This window comes from Colossoma macropomum, unplaced genomic scaffold, assembly GCF_904425465.1.
Source record: "Colossoma macropomum unplaced genomic scaffold, Colossoma_macropomum, whole genome shotgun sequence".
Classification (NCBI taxonomy): domain Eukaryota; kingdom Metazoa; phylum Chordata; class Actinopteri; order Characiformes; family Serrasalmidae; genus Colossoma; species Colossoma macropomum.
In genome coordinates this window covers 15,138,920-15,158,298 of record NW_023494800.1, presented here as the reverse complement: position 1 = coordinate 15,158,298, position 19,379 = coordinate 15,138,920, and the positions used below count along the sequence as shown (strand labels likewise).

Here is a 19,379-nt window from a genome sequence, read left to right as displayed (position 1 = left end):
GTGTGCAAGTTAGGATACTTAGCCTAAAGAGCAGATATATTTTATAATATTCTTAAACAGCAGTTTCTAAAATGTGTTTTCAGTGGTTTGATTGTTGTATTGTAACTCATAATTCCAGTAAAGGTATTTAAAATGCAAAGACAAAGCTTTATCTGACGTTGAGGGAGTCCCAGCATCGCTATAAAGTTTAAAATTAAGGCTCTGAAATGACATAAAAAGAGCAGTTAAGTCAAAAATGTTTTCAGTGTAATGGATTAGACAGAAAAAGGCTTGTCATTTGTTCAGTGAACAGAATGTATATATTTGTTCATGCATAACCAACAGTCTTGGTCCTCGCACTGCTGCATTACTTGCTATTTCCACGAGAACTGCGCTGTTTCGTCATTGTGGTCAACATCTGACTGATGTAGGAGGTCAGGAGGTCATCCATTTTGTAGCCCTGTGATCAAAGAAAATCAGCCCAAGCATTATATTTATTTATCACTGCTGTACCAGAAGTTTGAGGTATGATTGTGGCGTGTCATATTAAAATGCACTTCACTCTGAGTTTGACATGAAGCCCTGTATGACTCACCAGTGACGTCTCACAGAGCAGCTTGCTGCCCCTCACCAGGTTGCCGATTGTGATGTGGAAATATGTGTTCCCACTGCTCCAGTTAGAGATTTTGGTGAAGGGATGCGTCATTAAGATGTCCTGTGGAGAGCAGAGCTGAGTGAATATCAAAACAGCAGGTACACATCCATCCAACTTTTTAAACCAAGTCTTTGAAGCCATACCTTTGTTTTTGGGTCGATGAGACTAACACCATGCTTGTTTATAGCGATCAACAGGATCTCTGGAAAATTTGGATCTGTTGCTTGCTGTGACAAAGAAATTTGTACAAGAAACAAGGTTTAAAAGGAGTCATCAATACTTAAAGAAGATGTATTTACTTATGTTTTCAATTTCTCAATGAAACATTACAAAATACCTTATGAAATATTGTAGATATTTTTAAATATCTGCAAACGTATGGTACTGTGCAAATGTCAGAGATCAACCTTCATTTATATAATCTCAAATTCAATGTGTTCGGGATTACTGGACTCTGGACATCAGAGGTCTGGACACTGGGGTGGTCAGTTCATTGTTTTGAGAACACCAGCAGTTTTTTTGATTTTTTTTCATTTCCTTTTCTTATTAACTGCTTCACATCCTTATAGACTTACAGCACTGAGTTGTCTTCTCACAGTGGAAGGATGGACAAACACATGGTCTGAGTGCAGATCTGAAGTGTGCAAGAGCAGAGCTTGATTTTTCCAGATGAAAGCTTTGAGTACTGTTTATCTGATAGATGCAGTTTTGGTGGTCTACTAGTGGGTCTCCCATTTTATCAATATTTTTAAATATTTTTTTGAACCTCAAGTTTTGGAAACTCCTGTTTTTTACTTATTTCCCTTTGATTTTCCTCTTTCTTATGTTAATGGTTTACAATAATATCTCCTCAGAAATATCTTGTGAATAAATAATAACTTGCACTTATAAGCCATTTTAACTGAATAAATGAAGGGTGTTCTCTGGTTTGTGCACAGTACTCCACAGTACTCTACAATGATAAAATTGACAATAATTGCACATGGGTGTTGTATTGTACACTGGAAAAACTAACTTTGACTTCAAAAAAGGCAGATCCAAATGTGGGCCACTTGTAAACGATTTTCAGGAACATGAGTTTGGCTTCTTCTTGAGTTTTCCCTGCATGTTTGTTGAAGCATGCCACAATGGACTGTGGATAAAAACAGATTAGTCACATAATTCACCTGATTTGAAGTGTTCAGTAAATCAATTCAGCATGGTCATATCTAGTACAGTGCTCAGTGTCACTCACCCGTTTCCAGTCATCAGGAGAGAGCTGTCTGATCTGATCTTGAGGGACCAGCTCTTTCAGCATCTTAGAGATGTTGATGAACTGGGATTTGTCCTCTTCAAACTTCACTCGGTAAATCAGAGCTGCCAGCTGGAAGACTTCCTCAGGAGTGCACTTGTGGTAACCACGCAGATATTTAGGAAGCTCCTGAAGCAGAAGTGGAAAACATGAAGCAGCATATTAAACACTACTGAGAGGGAATTTACCAGTACTAGGTACATCGTAAAGAAATAAAATAAAGAGACATTTCACTGTGGAATATCAGTCAAAACACAATCCGGTGGAGCTCTTTACCTGGTGGTAGTGAAAGATAGAGTCAGCCATTGAGTCTTTGCCTGGCACAGTGTTGGTCCACAGTTTCTTCATGAAATACACCTGATATGTCAGCGAAGGCACTATTCCTAGAACATAAAGAGCATGTATATTTATTCCTTTCTTTCAAGAAGATGCTGAATATTAAATATACAACGAATAATCAAATATTATTACCATCCTTTACAGGTCTGGCTTTTTTGATCCAATCAGTGAGGTGTCTTACAAAGTCAAAAAAGAAATCTCCATCTGGCACACTGATGACCTGAGACAACCCAAGTGTTGTACATATTATGTTAAAGAGACACAATGCAAAATGTGAGACAAAACAAGGTAATGCTTAAGCCTTAGCCTGTAGGCTGTATAGGGCTACATGACATCTACATAATCTCATCATGATTATTTTACATAATCCTTCCTAAACATTTATAAAAGCTTACTCCAGTAGGCATGGTCAGGGGTGCTTTAACCTGCTTGTGGGTCCTGGGGCTGCAGGTGGTCATGGGCCCTATGGGCCTAGTTACAGAGAGCCTCCAAAAACCTTTGTGTTTAATGAAGATGCGCACACTGCCGCCACCAGTCAGTGACTGCAGCATTGCCATCCATTACTGCATGAACTGAAACCCAGAACCAGAATACTAAAGCCATAGTCGGTCATACTTGGACATGCCTGTGACTGCTGCACTATTTAAGATGGAACAAAAAAGTATAAGAATAAGATGCTGACAAATAGGAACTGGAGGGCTGAGAAATGGCCATAATACAATGAAAGCACTTAAAGTAAACAAATAACATTTTCGCAGTTTATTGGGTAAGCCTGTGATCAATCAGGGTAGGCCCAGGTGGCAGAGATTTATTTATTATTTAAATAAAAAAATAGGTAAGCCTGTGTATTAAATCGCCCATGGATCTGATCTGATTCTGTAAACTTTGATGTCACCTATTTTGTTCTGTCATTGGGTTGTGTCTTGCGTTTTTACAACTGACTTTGACCTGTACTATAGGTTAAATCTTATAAATGGTACATTGAAACTCACTTCACTTAAGGGACTCACTTTTGTTCAACCAGCCTGACTTGGCAAGTTATGTCATATTATCAACATCGTGTCACTGTGACATACACTGGGCCACAACGTCTGTGTCATTTCACCCCATAAAGTGCCATGACCACCTAATGTTATAAAAAATTACCTGGCAAAAGCAACTTTTATGACAAATGATGACCACTGGTGTAAGTGTTTATATAGGTCTATGATAGCTGTCATGAAAGGCTTGTGTAGTTGTCATGTAGCCTTATTAACCCTGCCCTACAGTGTTACCCAAATCAACAATACATTTTATAAATATGTTATACACTGTTAAAAATGTGTCTGTGAGCCTCTATGTGGGCTTTTCAGTAATGCTTGTCAATCTAAAAACATACGACTCTCTTGGAGATTACAGCAGGTCATGAACTCTTACAGACACCTCTTTGACAGTTCTTTTGATATCTTTACCAATAGACATTGCTGTTTTTTGGTAGGTTTACTCTACCTTGTCAGAAATCTTGACAAACAGGCTGAACCCCTCGGATGATTTGAGCCGCATTCTGCCAGAAATGTTCAGACAGAAGTCTTTGGCCTTTGTGCTTGACTCCACTTCAAAAGCCTGGAAAATAAGATAGACCTTAGATAAGCACTTTATCAGACACCTGTCAGGGGAAATAAAAGGAAGGGTCAAGCTCAGTATTTCTCTTTTTCTTTGAACTGGTTTGCACTTTTGCCTTGGGCGCGAGTGAGTGTTGGCAAAATATTTCAACATTATCGAAATGAGGAGACAGTTAAGGCATTTTTAATAAGTAATCAGTGCATTTTTATAACATGAGCTGTCCATGCCAGTTGATTAACAAAAGGAACAAAGTAATAAAGTACACAATATATACTGTTCACCTAAAAGACAGTCCTGTTTATTAACATTAGGCTTTAATCACTACCTCTCTGTTTTAAATTCTTGGGTATGCTTTGTTCTTTAAAGCTCAGTATAAACAGCCCCACTCTATAATTCTGCTGCTGAAATTAGTTTGGAATTCTAATGAGGTCAGAGCATGACAGCATCGCTCCTGCATCCTGAGGCCTTGCCAATTACAGCTTAGTACTGGAGCGAAAGTGCCAAGAAAAATTCCTCAAGCATAGATTGCAAACCATTAACCACAAAACTCTAAAATAATGCTTGGCTTGAACATACACTCTTAGCATGTTCTATGTAGTACTACAAAGGTTATTTGACATTTTTGGGGCTATATAGAACTATTTTCAAAAGGCTCTTTAAAGAACCTTAAACAACATGTACTCCATCATAGTGAAGAACCATTTAATCATGCAAAGAACAATTAAAGCATTCAAATGGTTTGGTGAGTTTTTATGGTTGTATATATAACTATTGCTTTCACTGAAGAACTTTTTAGGTTATAGGAAAAGGTGCTAGATAAAACCTTAAACTGGAATAGAACCATTACATCATTTACACTTTAAAAATATTATTTACACACCTACTTTATAGAAACAGTTCCTTATAGAACCAGCCATTGAAATGTTCTTTAAGGAACCCAAAGTGGTTCTTCTGTGGTATCACTCCAAATAACCCTTTTTGGTTCCATTTGGCACCTTCATTGTTAAGAGTGTAGTATCAAAAGCTGAACCCCACCTCATCTGTGTCATCAGGGAAGTAAACTTTGTGAAAGATCTGTGTGGTTTTGTGTTGGATGGCTTCCACTTCCACCAGGTGAGGAGGATACTTCCTCGAGCCATTTCTGAAAAGCATAAGAGTAGATAAGTTAATATAAAGGATGATATGAGATACTGCATTTTGTGGTTGTGCATGTAGTTTATTTTGACCGTTACCTCAAGGCTTTCTGCAATCTCTGCATGCAGTCCGGTGCCAGCGGGTGGTGCTTCCTGGACTGCAGAAACTTCTGCACATGAGGCAAGAGGTTGTTACTGGGAGGGAAGAGGCCAGTGCAAAGCCACAGCAGCTCCCAGCCTTTCTCCTCACTGTACCTGCACACAGAAAACACATGAGGTCAGCCTTGCGTCCATCACAAAATATTGTATCAGCAGCTGGTCAGGGGGGAACTGTGAATGTTTGCTCCATGATGGCTGATGAGTGATGAAGCATGAGAAAAACAGTAGTGTAAAACAATGTTTAAGAATAAAGGTTTTATTCCATACCAACTCCAAAATTACCTGCATATATAAATATATATATATATATCTGTTCAACATGAAATTTATGCACAATGTAAAGGTCAACAGGCATCTAAAATAACTATAATAAAAGTAGCACCATCCTGAAATTCTGCATTTTTGCTTGATTTTGTCCATGAAAATCCATTACATGACCTGCCAGGCCTGAGGCAAGCTAGCATAGAATAACTCAATATGAAGAACCTCTAAGTGAAATGACTTACTTCACATGGTTTTCAGTGAGTTGCTTCATGATCTGGCAGAAGATCTCATCCTTCAGTGGTTCGGCCTTCAGAGCTCCCTCAAAGATCTGATCAGTGAGTTCATTAACGGATCGAGTTCTCTTAGAGGGATAGTCACCCATATACTTCATGATAGGTACAGCAGAGGAGTCAAGGATCAGAAGTGCTCATGCATCAAGCAATAGCTGATGTAAAAAGCCAATGATATAGTGCTACTTCAGTAAAACTAGCTTGTGAAGGATATCGATGAAGGCCAGGCAGGCGTCCTGAGAGAGCTCCTCATGGTTAAGGACCTTCTTCAGCAGAGGCTGCTTGAGAGGTTCTCTGGAGCAGCACCAGAGCTTATCCTTCCCTCTGCCTTTAGTAATCATCACACGGCTCAGAGTGCTCTTAGGAGGAGGTCTGAAGCCAGAGGAGCAACACCAATATACACAAAGAACAAAAGAGAGACATAGAGAAGGATTAATGTCACTGTACGATGACGAGTAAATGAAATTTCATTTTTCAACTTCTGGGATATAATGCTTAGTGCTAGAAATGCACATGATGTATCGTAATAGTTAAGCAGGAAGGGGAATTCCATCCATTTTTCAAAAATTCTGCATAATTAAGTCTTTAAGATTTAAAGAAAGTAATTCAGAGTGGTTTGAATTTAAATGTGCCATCACAGAGAGACATATCAAGTCAGAATTGTTCATAGTGGTGGTGATAGGAACCAGACATCTGAAGCATTTAATGTTTACAAATTGTTTTACGAAGTCAAAAAATTGGGGGTATAAATTAAATATGAGACTATCTGCAAGTTTAACATATTGAAAAAAACATACAGTATAAAATGTGCCATAACATTTGTATAGGCAAAACATGTTGAGATCAGCATATAAACAGTAATTGTGCATTACGTGTGTGTTCACTGAGGACGTGTTGTTTTCACTTAGAAAATCAACAAAATATCACTTAAGCAGAAGTGCCCAAATTTTGCATACGACTATATTTCAAATCTATTTACACAGAAGAAGTACATGCAGTGCGTTGAAAGGAAAAACCCAAAGAAAACATTTTTTTCTGATTTAACTTCATCAATATTACAAATAAAAACTCAGAAGACACATGTGGGTTCACTGGTCATTTTGGACAGTAAATAAAATGACTGTATTTGCATTGTAGACATCATGATGTCTGCTTCCTATCACCATCAATGTAAGGAAATCTGAGTTAGTACATTCCTCTACAATGCACAGGTTCTAATAAACCTGGAAGGCACTTTGCAAAAGCACTAATACCTGAATAATACCTGATGACTGAATAAATGCCAATATTTCCATTTCACATTCTTTAGGGAACCCAAAGTGGTTCTTCTGTAGCATCACTCCAAATAACCCTTTTTGGTTCCATTTGGCACCTTCATTTTTAAGAGTGTAGTATCAGTAACTGAACCCCACCTCATCTGTGCCATCAGGGAAGTAAACATTCAGACATGCTGTGTTCAGACATTCAGCTTTATGCTTCCACAGAGTGTGGGGTGCTTTGGGTCCTGTATCTTCATTTACATGATAAAGAAGGATGCAATTTTGCAAGACTGCAGGGTACTGGAGAGGTAACGATGGGCTTTTATTCAGCTATTTAAAGTCTCATTATTCATTAACTACTGTGAATTATTCAGTAGCTACTCTGAAACTAATAAAGGTTAGGCAGTTAAAGAGAGGACCTGAAGGGTGGGTCTACATACAAGTCCTTGGGGATTAATAGGTTAATAGGTTAAAATACCTGAAGTGATCGTAAGAGAACTCCTCCAAAGTGTAGGGCTTCACTTTCTCCTCACTCTCCATCATGTTCAGCTGTGATAAACTTATGGAGTCCTTCCTCTGGTCTGGAGACATAGTTACCAATGCCTAAAACATAAATAAACGTAAATAAAGAGAGAGACAGAGGAACCACAAATTACATACAGTACTGTGCAAAAAGTAGAGCCCACTCTTTATTAATTTCATTTCCAGTCAAAAGGCCTCATAAAAGCTATTAACTTTTCAGGAAATGTTTCTGATGAGATTTGACATAGGATAATCCACTTGCATAACGAAGGAGAAAGTCAAAAGAAAATGTGTGAAAAAACAGAAGTTTTTTCAAAGTTATAGAGAAATCGTGCAAGACCTGGTAGACCACCAAAACCATCACCATCAGATAAACAGATAAACCGCTTTTACTTTAGATCTGAATAATAAATTAATAAAATTATTTGAAAAATGATTGCTAATTAAATAATAAGCCTGAAGTTTGCTGGGTCAAAAGGCAAAAGAACAGCTGACTTACCACAATATCATACTGTGGTCTGGTGACAGTGGGCAGCACATAGACACTGTCTGCAGGGAAGGCTCCTCTCTTTTTGGTCCTGTCATTGACTCCATGGGCCCAGCCAGAGGTCAGCACGTGGTCTCCTGTGTGTTCGTCCAGCAGGATCAAATCTCCCTTTGAGAAACTCAGGAACGAGGAGTCATGCCCAGCTGCAGAAACCAACACACAATACACCAGAGTCATTCACTGATAGGCAGAATAATCTTGCATTAAATGCAAGATGTTATATGCAAAGTTTGAAACACCCCCTAAACAATTTACGTTTTGTTGATTTTCTAAGTGAAAACGTCATCTACAGGCATCACACTTCTGCATATTTTAATGCACAATTACTGTATAATCTGACCTGTGCAAAAGTAATTGCATGCTATTTTATGGGTGTTTTTGCAATTTCTTAAATTCAGCAAATAGTAGCAATTGTGCACTAAAATTCACAGAAGAATATTAGATTTAAATGTGTTCCCTGTAGAGATTCCCTCACTTTCAACAAAATCAACAAAATGTGTCATTTTACATGGTTTGTTCAAACTCTGTTCAAACAAATGCATATGACTGTAAATAAATCATACATGTAAACAATCATCTCATCTTGGATTTAATTCATCTGTTTATATTCATGTTAGACTGTGCAAACATATGCTGCAAACACTTTGATGTGTTCTATATAGCTCACCAGTATTATGGCTGTCCACAAGGGCCACCACAAACTTTGATCTTTTACGAAGGCCATCTAAGAAGGTGACGACCAGCTCTCGAATGTCTTCAGCATTGTTGGAGGTGAAAGTGTATTCGTCTCCTTTAATGGTGGCCAGAGTGAAACTCTGACCCTGGAGCTTGCCTCCCCTGAGAAGAGGTGAAACAACTGTTTTCATTCACGTCACAGTCATTCATATACACTGGAAAAGTTCACTACACTGGAAAAATTATTGCATTTAATTCATCATTTCAATCTGAATAAGATAGATTACCTCCAAACAATTACTGCTGGAGTGAAAGAAATCAAAAGATTGTATTCATGTAATATATTTTATTTATTTGTAAATAATGTACACAATTGAATCTAGTCATATCAATGTACTACTTTTTTAGTGTAGTAGACTAAGACATAAAGACATAGTCCTTTACTAAGCAAGTTCAGAGGAGAGTCTTAGTCCAAAAATAGTCTTAATTTTCACCAAATCCGCATAACTAAATCTTCAAGATGTAAACAAAGTCATTCTAAGTGGTTTGATGTGAAATCAGAATTGTCCACAGTGGTGGTGATAAAAACCAGACAGCCAAAGCATTTAATGCCTCTAAAGGCCAACTCACAGATAGTTATTACATGAATTTTTAAAAACACTTTGCTGGACACATTGTCTTATGATAGTTTTGAGTTTGCAATAAGGTTGGGGCCAAAAACACATTATCAATGTTATATATACATGAAGTCAGAAGTTGCAGTATCTGGTTCCGATCACCACCACTATAAAGATACAAATATTCTACAGGAGGAAATTTCTCCACGATGACCCTTTTTACATCAAATCACTCTGAAGACTGAATCTCAAAAAAATCAGAGCAATCTGCCACTGAGACACAGGCATGAAAAGACTGATTGAGTGAACTTTAAAGTGTGGTGGATTTATTAATACAGAAAGTTTTATACAGAAAGAACTGCTACTTTATAAGGGATTTTTGCTCAATTAAACAATGGCACAGTTATTGGAATTCTAATATCGTGTGCAGTGGTTCTAAGAAGGAAAGCTTTAATGGATTACTTCAACAGACCTGCTGCTGGATACTGCAGTTATTTCAGGAAAGGAAAGTTCCAGAAGAACCTGCTCTTGTTCATCCACAAAGTAAACTCCAGTCCAGTTCACTGCTACTATCACATCATTCTTTGGCAGACTGGGCCCTGTACATGCAGAACAAGAACCATATTATGATGATAATTACCATGATATCTAAAAATAAGAGTCACATAAGAGGTATGGTGTCAAATACCTAGTGATGCACGGATCCGATACTCACATTGACAGTGATGCTGACCCGAATGAATCAAATATCAGTAGGAGATGATCAATCCACATTTACGTCACAGTAAATAAATAGCTTGATGTACCTAACCTAAACAGGTAAGTTAACCTGGCTGCCTTCAAATTTAGATTTAAAATTGCTCTAAAATGATAGCTTCAAATAATAGATTAACAGAATGTAACGTTTATTGTTCTGTTAATGTACTTTTAGAAGTTCAATGACCTGAAAATGTCACAGAAACCATGTTTACATACTTTTTAAAGTTTTTTTTTTTACACTGTACCCTTTCTTAGTCATGGTCAATATAAAACTGTTATACTGTGATTTTCTAAACCTTCTAATACAAAAACATACTTTGTACTTTTAACCGTGCTAATTGCTTTTTAAGAGTAATGGTATCAGCCAACACTCTAAATTTACATATAAGAATCGGTATCGTGAAAGAAAACTCTGGATCAGTGCATCCCTACAAACGACACAGGTGCTCTACAGTGGTTATACCTGAGAATTTGAAGGCCTCATAGAAGCGTGAGAAAAGCAAAGGCCACTTGAACCGAGCAAAATCCACCACTTCCTCCTTCACTCTCTGTGGGTCGAACCGCTTCTGTGTGTATATTCCCTGTGGACATTTAACAGTCAATAACATGTCTCTTTCTCCTCGGATCCCATCGCTCCTTGAGGGCCAGTTCATATGCATAAAATATTACGAGCACATGCAATAACAGCCCACTCCATCAATCCATAATATAGATCTCCAGCAGCATTAAAGATTCATGTCCATCACTTTAACCTATGGGAGGCATAAGGGTAATTAAATCAGGCTTCACCTTTGACGGAAGGAACGCACGATTAATGTTCCACGGTCATCATCAGTCAAAGCTCAACCTGCTGCTTCGATCCAGTAAAAGAGAACTAGCACTGTGTGTGCGTGATCGATACAGTGTTAGTGGACTAAACTGATGATGAGAGGTCTTATATTTGATAGTGTAGTCTCAATTATGACGTGTGGATAAACAACAGTTTCATTATGGAGTAAAATGGAGTGACAGTTCAACCACCTTATTGATGCTCTGACAGCACTGAAATCACACCTCCTGTTCATTGTATCTCTGTGTCCTTGACGCAGTAACTTTACAGAACGAGGGAAAAAATTTTCTTAATTTTAATGGAAGTTACTGTAACAATATTGTATTCCAAGCAATTTAAGATGCAGAGTAAAGCTTTGTGTACTGATGAGTCTAAATTTATACATTTGTAATTGGGATTATTTGGATCATGAGAAGCAGAAAATGGAACCAACTTCTAAGCCTGAATTTTGGAGGTGCTTACAAGAAGCATGGAAGAATAAATCTTACAAAATAAAACAAGTCTCCTGAAGAATAGAAGCTGTGATAAAGGCATTAAGCGCATACACTAAATACCGAAAAATTTTACAATATATTTAGTTGTCGAGGCTTCTGCGTAATTTTCTGTTAAATATGTTCTTTGCTTTTCTTCCTAAAAAGAAAAATGAATAACTTAATGGCTGTTCTGACTTAAAATTAAATCAATGAGGTGTGGTCTCTGACATCTTCCACAGTACTGTAGATATTGTCCTATTGCTCTTGCTTATTGCCTTAAAACAAGTGTTCAGCTACTCTGTTTATAATTTATTGAACAATTGTTATCAAATGTAATTTCTTATGGGATTAAAAAGTTTTATCTCATCTCACGTGTTTAATTTGCATCTGGGTGTCTAATGACAGTGATCAGTCTGCCTTGTCTATTAAAGAAACCTCCAAAACTACAGCGATGTAGTGGATCCAGGTGACACAGTGGGCGACAAATTGAGGCTAATGATAGAGAGCCTGAGACCAGAACATGATGACGGAGGCTTTTTTGCCCTATCTAAATTTTGATTATAACCTATTACACCACGTACAGGGTAGAGGGGACAGAGAATTATGGGAAGGCTGCCCTTGGCACAGAGATTAGAGAGCAAGTCATTGCCATGTGAAATGTTAATAACAGTGGGCAGCAATACAGGTAGGGATGCCCTTGAGAATGCAGTGATACATGCAGACACTATTAGAGACACTTATAGATAAGGGTTAGAAACAGATATGGGCAAGAACATCAGAAGATTACTGACCACTAAAATAGCATTATATAAAAAAGAAATAGTTTAAATGTGAATATGCTGGGTGAGTGAACAGTGACTGAGCCAAATAATCATGTCTGAGCAACATTAATTTCTGCACTGCAATTAGGAAAGAGCTCAGCTGCTGATTTATTGCTCTGATTAGTGGATACCTTTTTGTGAGTTGCTATGATGACCTGGGCCCACTTGTCCATGGTTCTGGATGAGCTGATCTCTCGGTCTGGGATGTAGGAGGGGATGAGGCTAAGCAGACGGTCCTGCAGAATGTCCACACCATACTCCACATAATACTGCTGAGAGGCCAGCTCAGCCAAGTCCTCCTCCTGATATCATCATCATCACACACACACACACACAACCCCATATATGCTACAGTTCAAAAGTTTCACATTATCAACCATATAAAACTAATTTTATTGCAGATACAGATATAATATTATTGTAATATGATGCTAGTACTGTTCAACTTCATGAGTTTCAAATAATTTGTAGGAAGCTGTAGATTAGCAGATTAAGTAGATTAAATCCCAATGTCTACATTTTAGAAATGAAAGTATCAGTGTTTGTACAATATATGGAAAAAAAGAATTGAGACACACCTCTTAATCATTGAATTCAGGTGTTTCATTCAGCCCCATTGCCACAGGTATTTAAAATCAATCACCTAGCCATGCAGTCTGGCTTTACAAACATTTGTGAAAGAATGGGTTGTTCTAAAGAGCTCACTGAATTTAAGCATGGTACTGTAATAGGATGCCACTGTTGCAACAAGCCAGTCTGTGAAATTTCTTCCCTCCTAGATATTCCGCAATCAACTGTAAGTGGAATTATTGAAAAATGGAAGCGATTAGGAAGCACAGCAACTCAGCCACGAAATGGCAGACCACGTAAAGTTACAGAGCGGGGTTGCGGAGTGCTGAGGAGCATAGTGCATAAAAACTCGCCAACGCTCTGCTGACTCAACAACCGCAGACTTCCAAACCTCCTGTGGCTTTAACATCAGCACAAAAACTGTGCGCCAGGAGCTTCATGACATGGGTTTCCATAGTCGAGCAGCTGCATGCAAGCCTTAAATCAGCAAGTGCAATGCCAAACATCGGATGGAGTCGTGTAAAGCACGCTGTCATAAAAGCTCCTGTAGGTGTAATGTGTAGGTTTCCCTGATACATTCATATAATGTATCAACATCAGCAGATGCACACAAGAAAATTATCGGATATCAACATTGGCCTAAATTCCTATAACGCTGCACTCCTAACAATTAATTTAAGATTAATTTAAAATCATTTAAATATACACCTCAATACCTTCTGGTGTCTTGTTTATAATATTTTAATATACACCATATAAGTTGTTATTGTATATAAAATAACAAATATTAGTATGACAAGTGATTCCAAACTTTTGAATGGTAGTGTAACTTCATGCTATTCGTATGGCTCTAACAGTAGGTGGGGTGTCATATAACAAAATAACAACAATTATCAATGTGACAAGTGATTCTAAGCTTTTGAACAGCAACGTACAAAGAATAAGTTCAGGAAATTCTGGACTGGATATCAGAGGGAAAACGTTCCATCTGATTCGGTAACAAATCTATCCTGAAATGGATTTATGTATTGTTGTTACCTGTATATTTATTCCTGTAAGGGAGTAGAGTGTTTGAGCATGATAGTCTACTTTTAGATGCTCATCTTAAGTGAACTGCTTCATAGCTTAATTTAAAACTTAGCAGTTTTTAAAGAAAAATAATTTATATCAGTATCAAGATTTAAATATCTGTATCAGGACCAGAAAAGAAAAAGTGGTATTTTACCATCTCCATTCAATATACCATCATATACTTAAAGAACAATCCGTACCCTATCACAGCGGTACTCCCCAAACTTGACACCACGGACAATTTGCTGGTAGATGAGGTTAGTAGCTACACTGTCATCAGAAGGGTTGTGCCACGGTGTGAAGATTTCCTTCCTGAAGAACAGCCTCCAGGGGGCGTTACGCTCCTGAGCCCCTTGCTCTTTGGCATACTGCTCACACTGTGACACTGCATCCATCACATGGTCCTTTCCACTGCCCAGGGATGATACCTGAGCAAATCAGACATAAACAGAATGATAAGATGCCTAGAAGATTTTATAACTACAACCTTGCTTCCACAAAGGTTGGGATGCTGTGTGAAATATAAATAAAAACAGAATGCAATGATGTGCAAATCATTTAAACTATATTTATATTTAATTGAAAATAGTACCAAAACAACACATCAAATGTTGAAACTGAGAAATTTTATTGTTTTTGGAAAATATATGCCAATTTTGAATATGATGCCAACAACACATCGTAAAAAAGTTGGGACAGGGGCCATGTTTACCACCGCGTTTCATCACCTCTTCTTTTAACAACACTCTGTAAGCATTTGAGAACTGAGGAGACCAACTGCTGTAGTTTTGAAAGTGGATTGCTTTCCCATTCTTGCTTGATATAGGATTTCAGCTGCTCAATACTTTTCAATGGGGTGACAGGTCTGGACTGCTGGCAAGCCAGTTTAGCGCTCTGACTCTTTTACTATGGAGCCATGCTGTTGCACTATTGCACCCACCATACTATCACAGATGCTGGCGTTTGAACTGTGTGCTCATAACAAGTTGGATGGTCTCTTTCCTCTTTAGTCTGGAGGACGCAGTGTCCATGATTTCTTAAAAGAATTTCAAATTTTGACACATTTTCACAAGACACTTTTCCACTTTGCTTTATTCCATATTAAATGAGCTTGGCCCAGAGAAGGTGGTGGCGTTTCTGGATCCTGTTTATATTTTGTTTCTTCTTTGCATGGCAGAGTTTTAACTTGCATTTGTATATCCAGCGATGAACTGTTCCACCAGGTGCTTTCTTTAGCATTACACAACTTTACCAGTTTTTGTTGCCCTTGTTCAATCTTCATGTGGCTGGCATCAAATTCAAAACGGGCATATATTTTCAAAAAACAATGGAATTTCTCAGTGTATACATATGATATGTTGGCTTTGTACTATTTCCAGTGAAATAAAGTATTTAATCGATTTGCACATAATTGCATTCTGTTTTCATTTACATTTTGTACAGCGTCCCAACTTTTTTGGAAACTGGGTTGTACTTGAGTTTACTCAAGATAGCCTCAGTGATAGTTTATGTTTACAGTACTGTGCAAAAGTCCTCTGTTCATAGATTCAGTTTCCAGTCAAAATGGCTATTAAGATGGGATTTTTGAAAACTGGAAATGGTTAATAGATATAGAGAAAATAGGACTCCTAACAGCTGTGCAAGACCTGGAAACCACCAAAACTATCTCCATCAGATAAACCACCTCAGAGTCCAGACCTCAACATCATTGAATGTGTTTGGGATTATTTGGATCATTAAAAGCAGCGCAACCAGCTTCTAATACTGAACTTTGGGGGTGTAGAAAAATATCCTTGCAGATTTCTTTGTAAGACTGAAAGCAAGTCTCCTAATGATGGCAAACAGTGGACACACAAAATAATAAAAAAATCTGATGTTATATTTAATTGTTGATGTGTGGTTTTTTTCATGACACTGAAAAATTAATATTATGTTTTGATTTGAAATTAAATAAATGTAGGTAGGTCTCTGACTTTTGCACAGCACTGTATATAATAGTCATCTTTGCATTGGTATCATTGTTAACACTGATATTGAAGACACGAAAGCTGGGCTGAACATGCCTTATCAAAAAGAGCAATGTACAGGGAGAAGCCAAAGCGGTCCTTTAGGCCAATCTTGTCTGCCAGAGCATTACAGAGCTCTTTAGCTGTGGTGGCTGAATCAGTCAGCAGGGTCTTAGTGGTGCCATCCATGAAGGTCACTGGCAGCATGATGGGCTTCTTGGATTTAGTGGCCTGCAGGAGGAGAGAAAGATCCAGAAAATCCATATTCCAATTTCCATTTTCTAACACAGCTGGCTAATGGCTGTAGGGGGAACATTTCCAGCACCTGTAGCTCGAGCCAGGAGGGAGGCTGAGTTCTTGTCTTGTTCGCAAAAGTGCGTCTCAGTCTTTCCTCACAGTACGGGGCGTAGCCTGGAGGCCCAACGTTGATGAACGCCCGCAGATACTAAGAAAGATAACAAACAGACAAGAATGGATTGTACTTGCATAGGGTCTCCTGACAGGAGACTCAAACATCTAAAACAAGAAGTGAAGGTTCCTTTACTTTGACAAATTTCTCCGATGGTGCAAAGCAGCCCACGCAGAGTGAGAGCAAGATCCAGCCTCGGGCGTGGCTGCTTTTGGACGGGTTCTGAGTCAGCTGCTTACAGATCTGACAGTAAATCTCATCTCTGTAAAAGACAAATACGCTGATGTAACAAAAATGTACATGCTTTGCAGTAAGACACATGACAAATCATTCCTAAAAAAACAAACACAATAATTGACCTCAGGGCAGGCCGTAGGATGCCATTGCCAATGATGAAGTGGAGTTTCTCAAGGTTGGAAGTGGGCCGGTCCTCCAGCATGCTGTTCCCCTGTATACTGTATTCACCATCAGTCAGCCGTCTGGTCACCTAAACAAGAAGGATGTTAAGTTTTTTATGCAAAACTGAAATAATTAAATATTTATATATCTATACATTAGATAGAAGGTTCTCACCTCCTCTGTAATCTTTGTCTTCTTCTTCAGAGTGAGAGAAACCAGTTTATGCCTGACGCTGTTCCTCTTTTGGCTGTCAATGATGGAGCTCTGAAAGAGGGCAGACAAAACAGTCTGGCTTTGGTGCACGACAAAACTTTTGGGTTATTGGGTTATAGGACTGCTGGGAAGTCACAATAACAAGACTGACTGACACTTCTTTCCATTCGTTTTTTCTCAGGCATATGGTACACTTTGGTTGACATTACATCAATAAAAAATTCATAAGAATTTAAATCTAATAAAACTTTCAAAAATTAATTTTCATAAGTTTCTCTGTACTTTTTCCACCCTTGGCAGTGATGTTATACATTGCTTCTTCTACAAGTCTCTCCTTAATGTCCTTCCTCATGTTCTCACCTCCTCCTCCCCCTGCAGGGCCTGCAGCTCTCTCTTGTAGGTTCTCTTGCCCAGTGTCTCATAGATCTTGGTCATGACTGGGATCTTCTCACTGCCATCACTGACACTGATCTGATATTTGGGCTCTGGCAGATCTCCCATAAACCTCAGAACAGTCACCCATACAGCCAGAGCAGCCTGCACACGCAGAAACAAAACCACCACACACAATAAGAGAAATCATCCGCTAAGACTACAGTGTTGCATCAAAGTGCTTAACAATCAAGACTATTAAAATGGCAAAGGTCTTTTCATTTTAAGAAGCAGAATAAAATGAAAGACAAATTAACAGAATACCGCAACAAGTACAGCACAAAATATATTTGGCAGTTTACAGTGAATAGTTAAAACTAAAACACAAAGCTACTGCTTTTATCATTTCTTTATACACTTTTTTTATTTCCCCCATTTTTTTCTTAAACAGGTCCTCTTTCATTCTCAAGTCATAAGTCATTGACTTCCATCTCCAGCCATTGACTTTGGTTGGAAGATTTAGTCTAGGGCCAATTTCTGGTAATGGCCTTCTTACTAGCTGTATTTTGTCCAACAGTCTGAGCTGTTTCAACACAATCTCTGAAATAATGTCCAGGTACAATGTGGTACTCCTCTTCGGAATCATATAGCCTCACTCAGGACTGAATGCACCTTTTAGAGCCACACTTTTAACTTCAGAATTACACTGTAAGTTTACAAGTTTGTGAGCTGTGAGCAAATGGAAGGACTGAGTTATGAAGAAAAAAGAAGAAAAAAAATCTCACCAGCTGGTCACCTTCATCTTCATGGAAAAGCAGAGGCTGTTTAAGTGGCCGGCGCACATATGTGTGTGTTGTATTTCCCTGGAAGTAGGTAGCAGCAAACTTTGCAAACTTGTACTCTGACAGATCCTCTTGTTCCTCTTCAGGAAGAGGAAGAGCCTCATCAATGCTGTCTTCTTCATAGTCCTTAGAAACCTGCTCTAGGTCCTATTATAGATAAACACATATTAAACAGTATTGCTGTAATGGTTTTATTGGTCAAAACTGTTTCTATTCAGGCTCAATGCAAATAAAGTGCCCAAAAAGAGATAAACCTTTTGTATTGAATTTTCCTGCTCTTACCTTTCAATTAGGTAAGAAAAATAGCATAATAATGATAATCAAATAAAAAAATAAAAAAAAATAAAAGAATCGAATTGATTTAGGAAATCTGACAGTTTTAACAATAGTCTTTTCCAAACAATTGTTAAAAGTACATACTGAGACACCTAAAAAGATTTGAGTGTTAATAAGTGCTGACATCACAACAAGGAGTGAAATGCATGTGCTTTGATATTATTCCCAAGTTAGCACTGTCACAAACACTGTCATACATTTTTACATTTATCGTTTTTGTAAAGCAAAACCTGCTCATTCTTTACTATATTTCCATTTCTTTTTCTTGGGATGAGGGGAAGATTTCTACCCAGTGTTTCCCCAAATTTAGTTGAGGCCAATTTCCACCCACTAGCTAGGTCTCCACGATATCATGTAATGCTGCCAGTGTTTTCCAACTGCCATTAAGGTAATGTCACTAGACAGCTTAACTCACTTGGAGGAGAGCACTAACTGCCGATTATGTTACGTCAGCTAACCGACATGGAGCTGAGTGATGGGGAGACATAGGGCCATCCTAATCATCCAGAGAGAGCCAGGCCAATAATGCTGTCTTGGATTCCTGGTCATGGATGGCTGCGACATCGTCAGATATCTCTGCATTTCTATTCTATTGATGAAAAGCTTTGTTTTCCCTAAACTTTTGACAAGCAGTGTATATCACTACTGTCTAAACAAAACTTCTCCAAAACGGTCACTTTACAGGAGAAGGAAAAAATATACTTTACTTTCAATGTAAGTCAATGGAACCAGACTTCTCTCGTTTCCATTCATCATGAAATCTACACACATTGTAAAGGGCAACAGGCATTTTCAAATTATGGCAAAAACTGAAAAACGACAAAAATGGAGAAAGGTTTTGTTCCGACAGCAGCAATATGCTAGAAATTTTATGTAAACAAAGAACTGCAGCAATATGTTCAGCTGTGGCTTTAAGACAGTTAATGACAGAACAATGTGAGCAGCGT

At 38.2% G+C, this 19,379-nt stretch overlaps 1 protein-coding gene across 1 annotated transcript in view; it reads right to left on the bottom strand.

Moving 5' to 3' along the window:
- Positions 1–152: 152 nt before the first annotated feature.
- The window catches only part of myo7ab (myosin VIIAb), a 52,902-nt gene continuing 33,675 nt past the window's right edge, over positions 153–19,379 (bottom strand). The window contains exons 23-48 of the mRNA XM_036588742.1: positions 18,040–18,243; positions 17,243–17,419; positions 16,844–16,933; positions 16,630–16,757; positions 16,406–16,532; positions 16,187–16,306; positions 15,919–16,092; positions 14,056–14,283; positions 12,346–12,516; positions 10,555–10,672; positions 9,805–9,931; positions 8,708–8,877; positions 7,993–8,183; positions 7,450–7,574; positions 5,927–6,084; positions 5,665–5,818; positions 5,099–5,254; positions 4,902–5,007; positions 3,753–3,866; positions 2,397–2,484; positions 2,202–2,308; positions 1,869–2,054; positions 1,650–1,766; positions 778–861; positions 575–694; positions 153–439 (exon numbers count right to left, since the gene is read on the bottom strand). Coding sequence (XP_036444635.1) covers positions 347–439; positions 575–694; positions 778–861; positions 1,650–1,766; positions 1,869–2,054; positions 2,202–2,308; positions 2,397–2,484; positions 3,753–3,866; positions 4,902–5,007; positions 5,099–5,254; positions 5,665–5,818; positions 5,927–6,084; positions 7,450–7,574; positions 7,993–8,183; positions 8,708–8,877; positions 9,805–9,931; positions 10,555–10,672; positions 12,346–12,516; positions 14,056–14,283; positions 15,919–16,092; positions 16,187–16,306; positions 16,406–16,532; positions 16,630–16,757; positions 16,844–16,933; positions 17,243–17,419; positions 18,040–18,243 — 3,633 coding nt within the window. The 3' untranslated portion in view covers positions 153–346. The remainder of the gene's footprint in view (positions 440–574; positions 695–777; positions 862–1,649; positions 1,767–1,868; positions 2,055–2,201; positions 2,309–2,396; positions 2,485–3,752; positions 3,867–4,901; positions 5,008–5,098; positions 5,255–5,664; positions 5,819–5,926; positions 6,085–7,449; positions 7,575–7,992; positions 8,184–8,707; positions 8,878–9,804; positions 9,932–10,554; positions 10,673–12,345; positions 12,517–14,055; positions 14,284–15,918; positions 16,093–16,186; positions 16,307–16,405; positions 16,533–16,629; positions 16,758–16,843; positions 16,934–17,242; positions 17,420–18,039; positions 18,244–19,379) is intronic.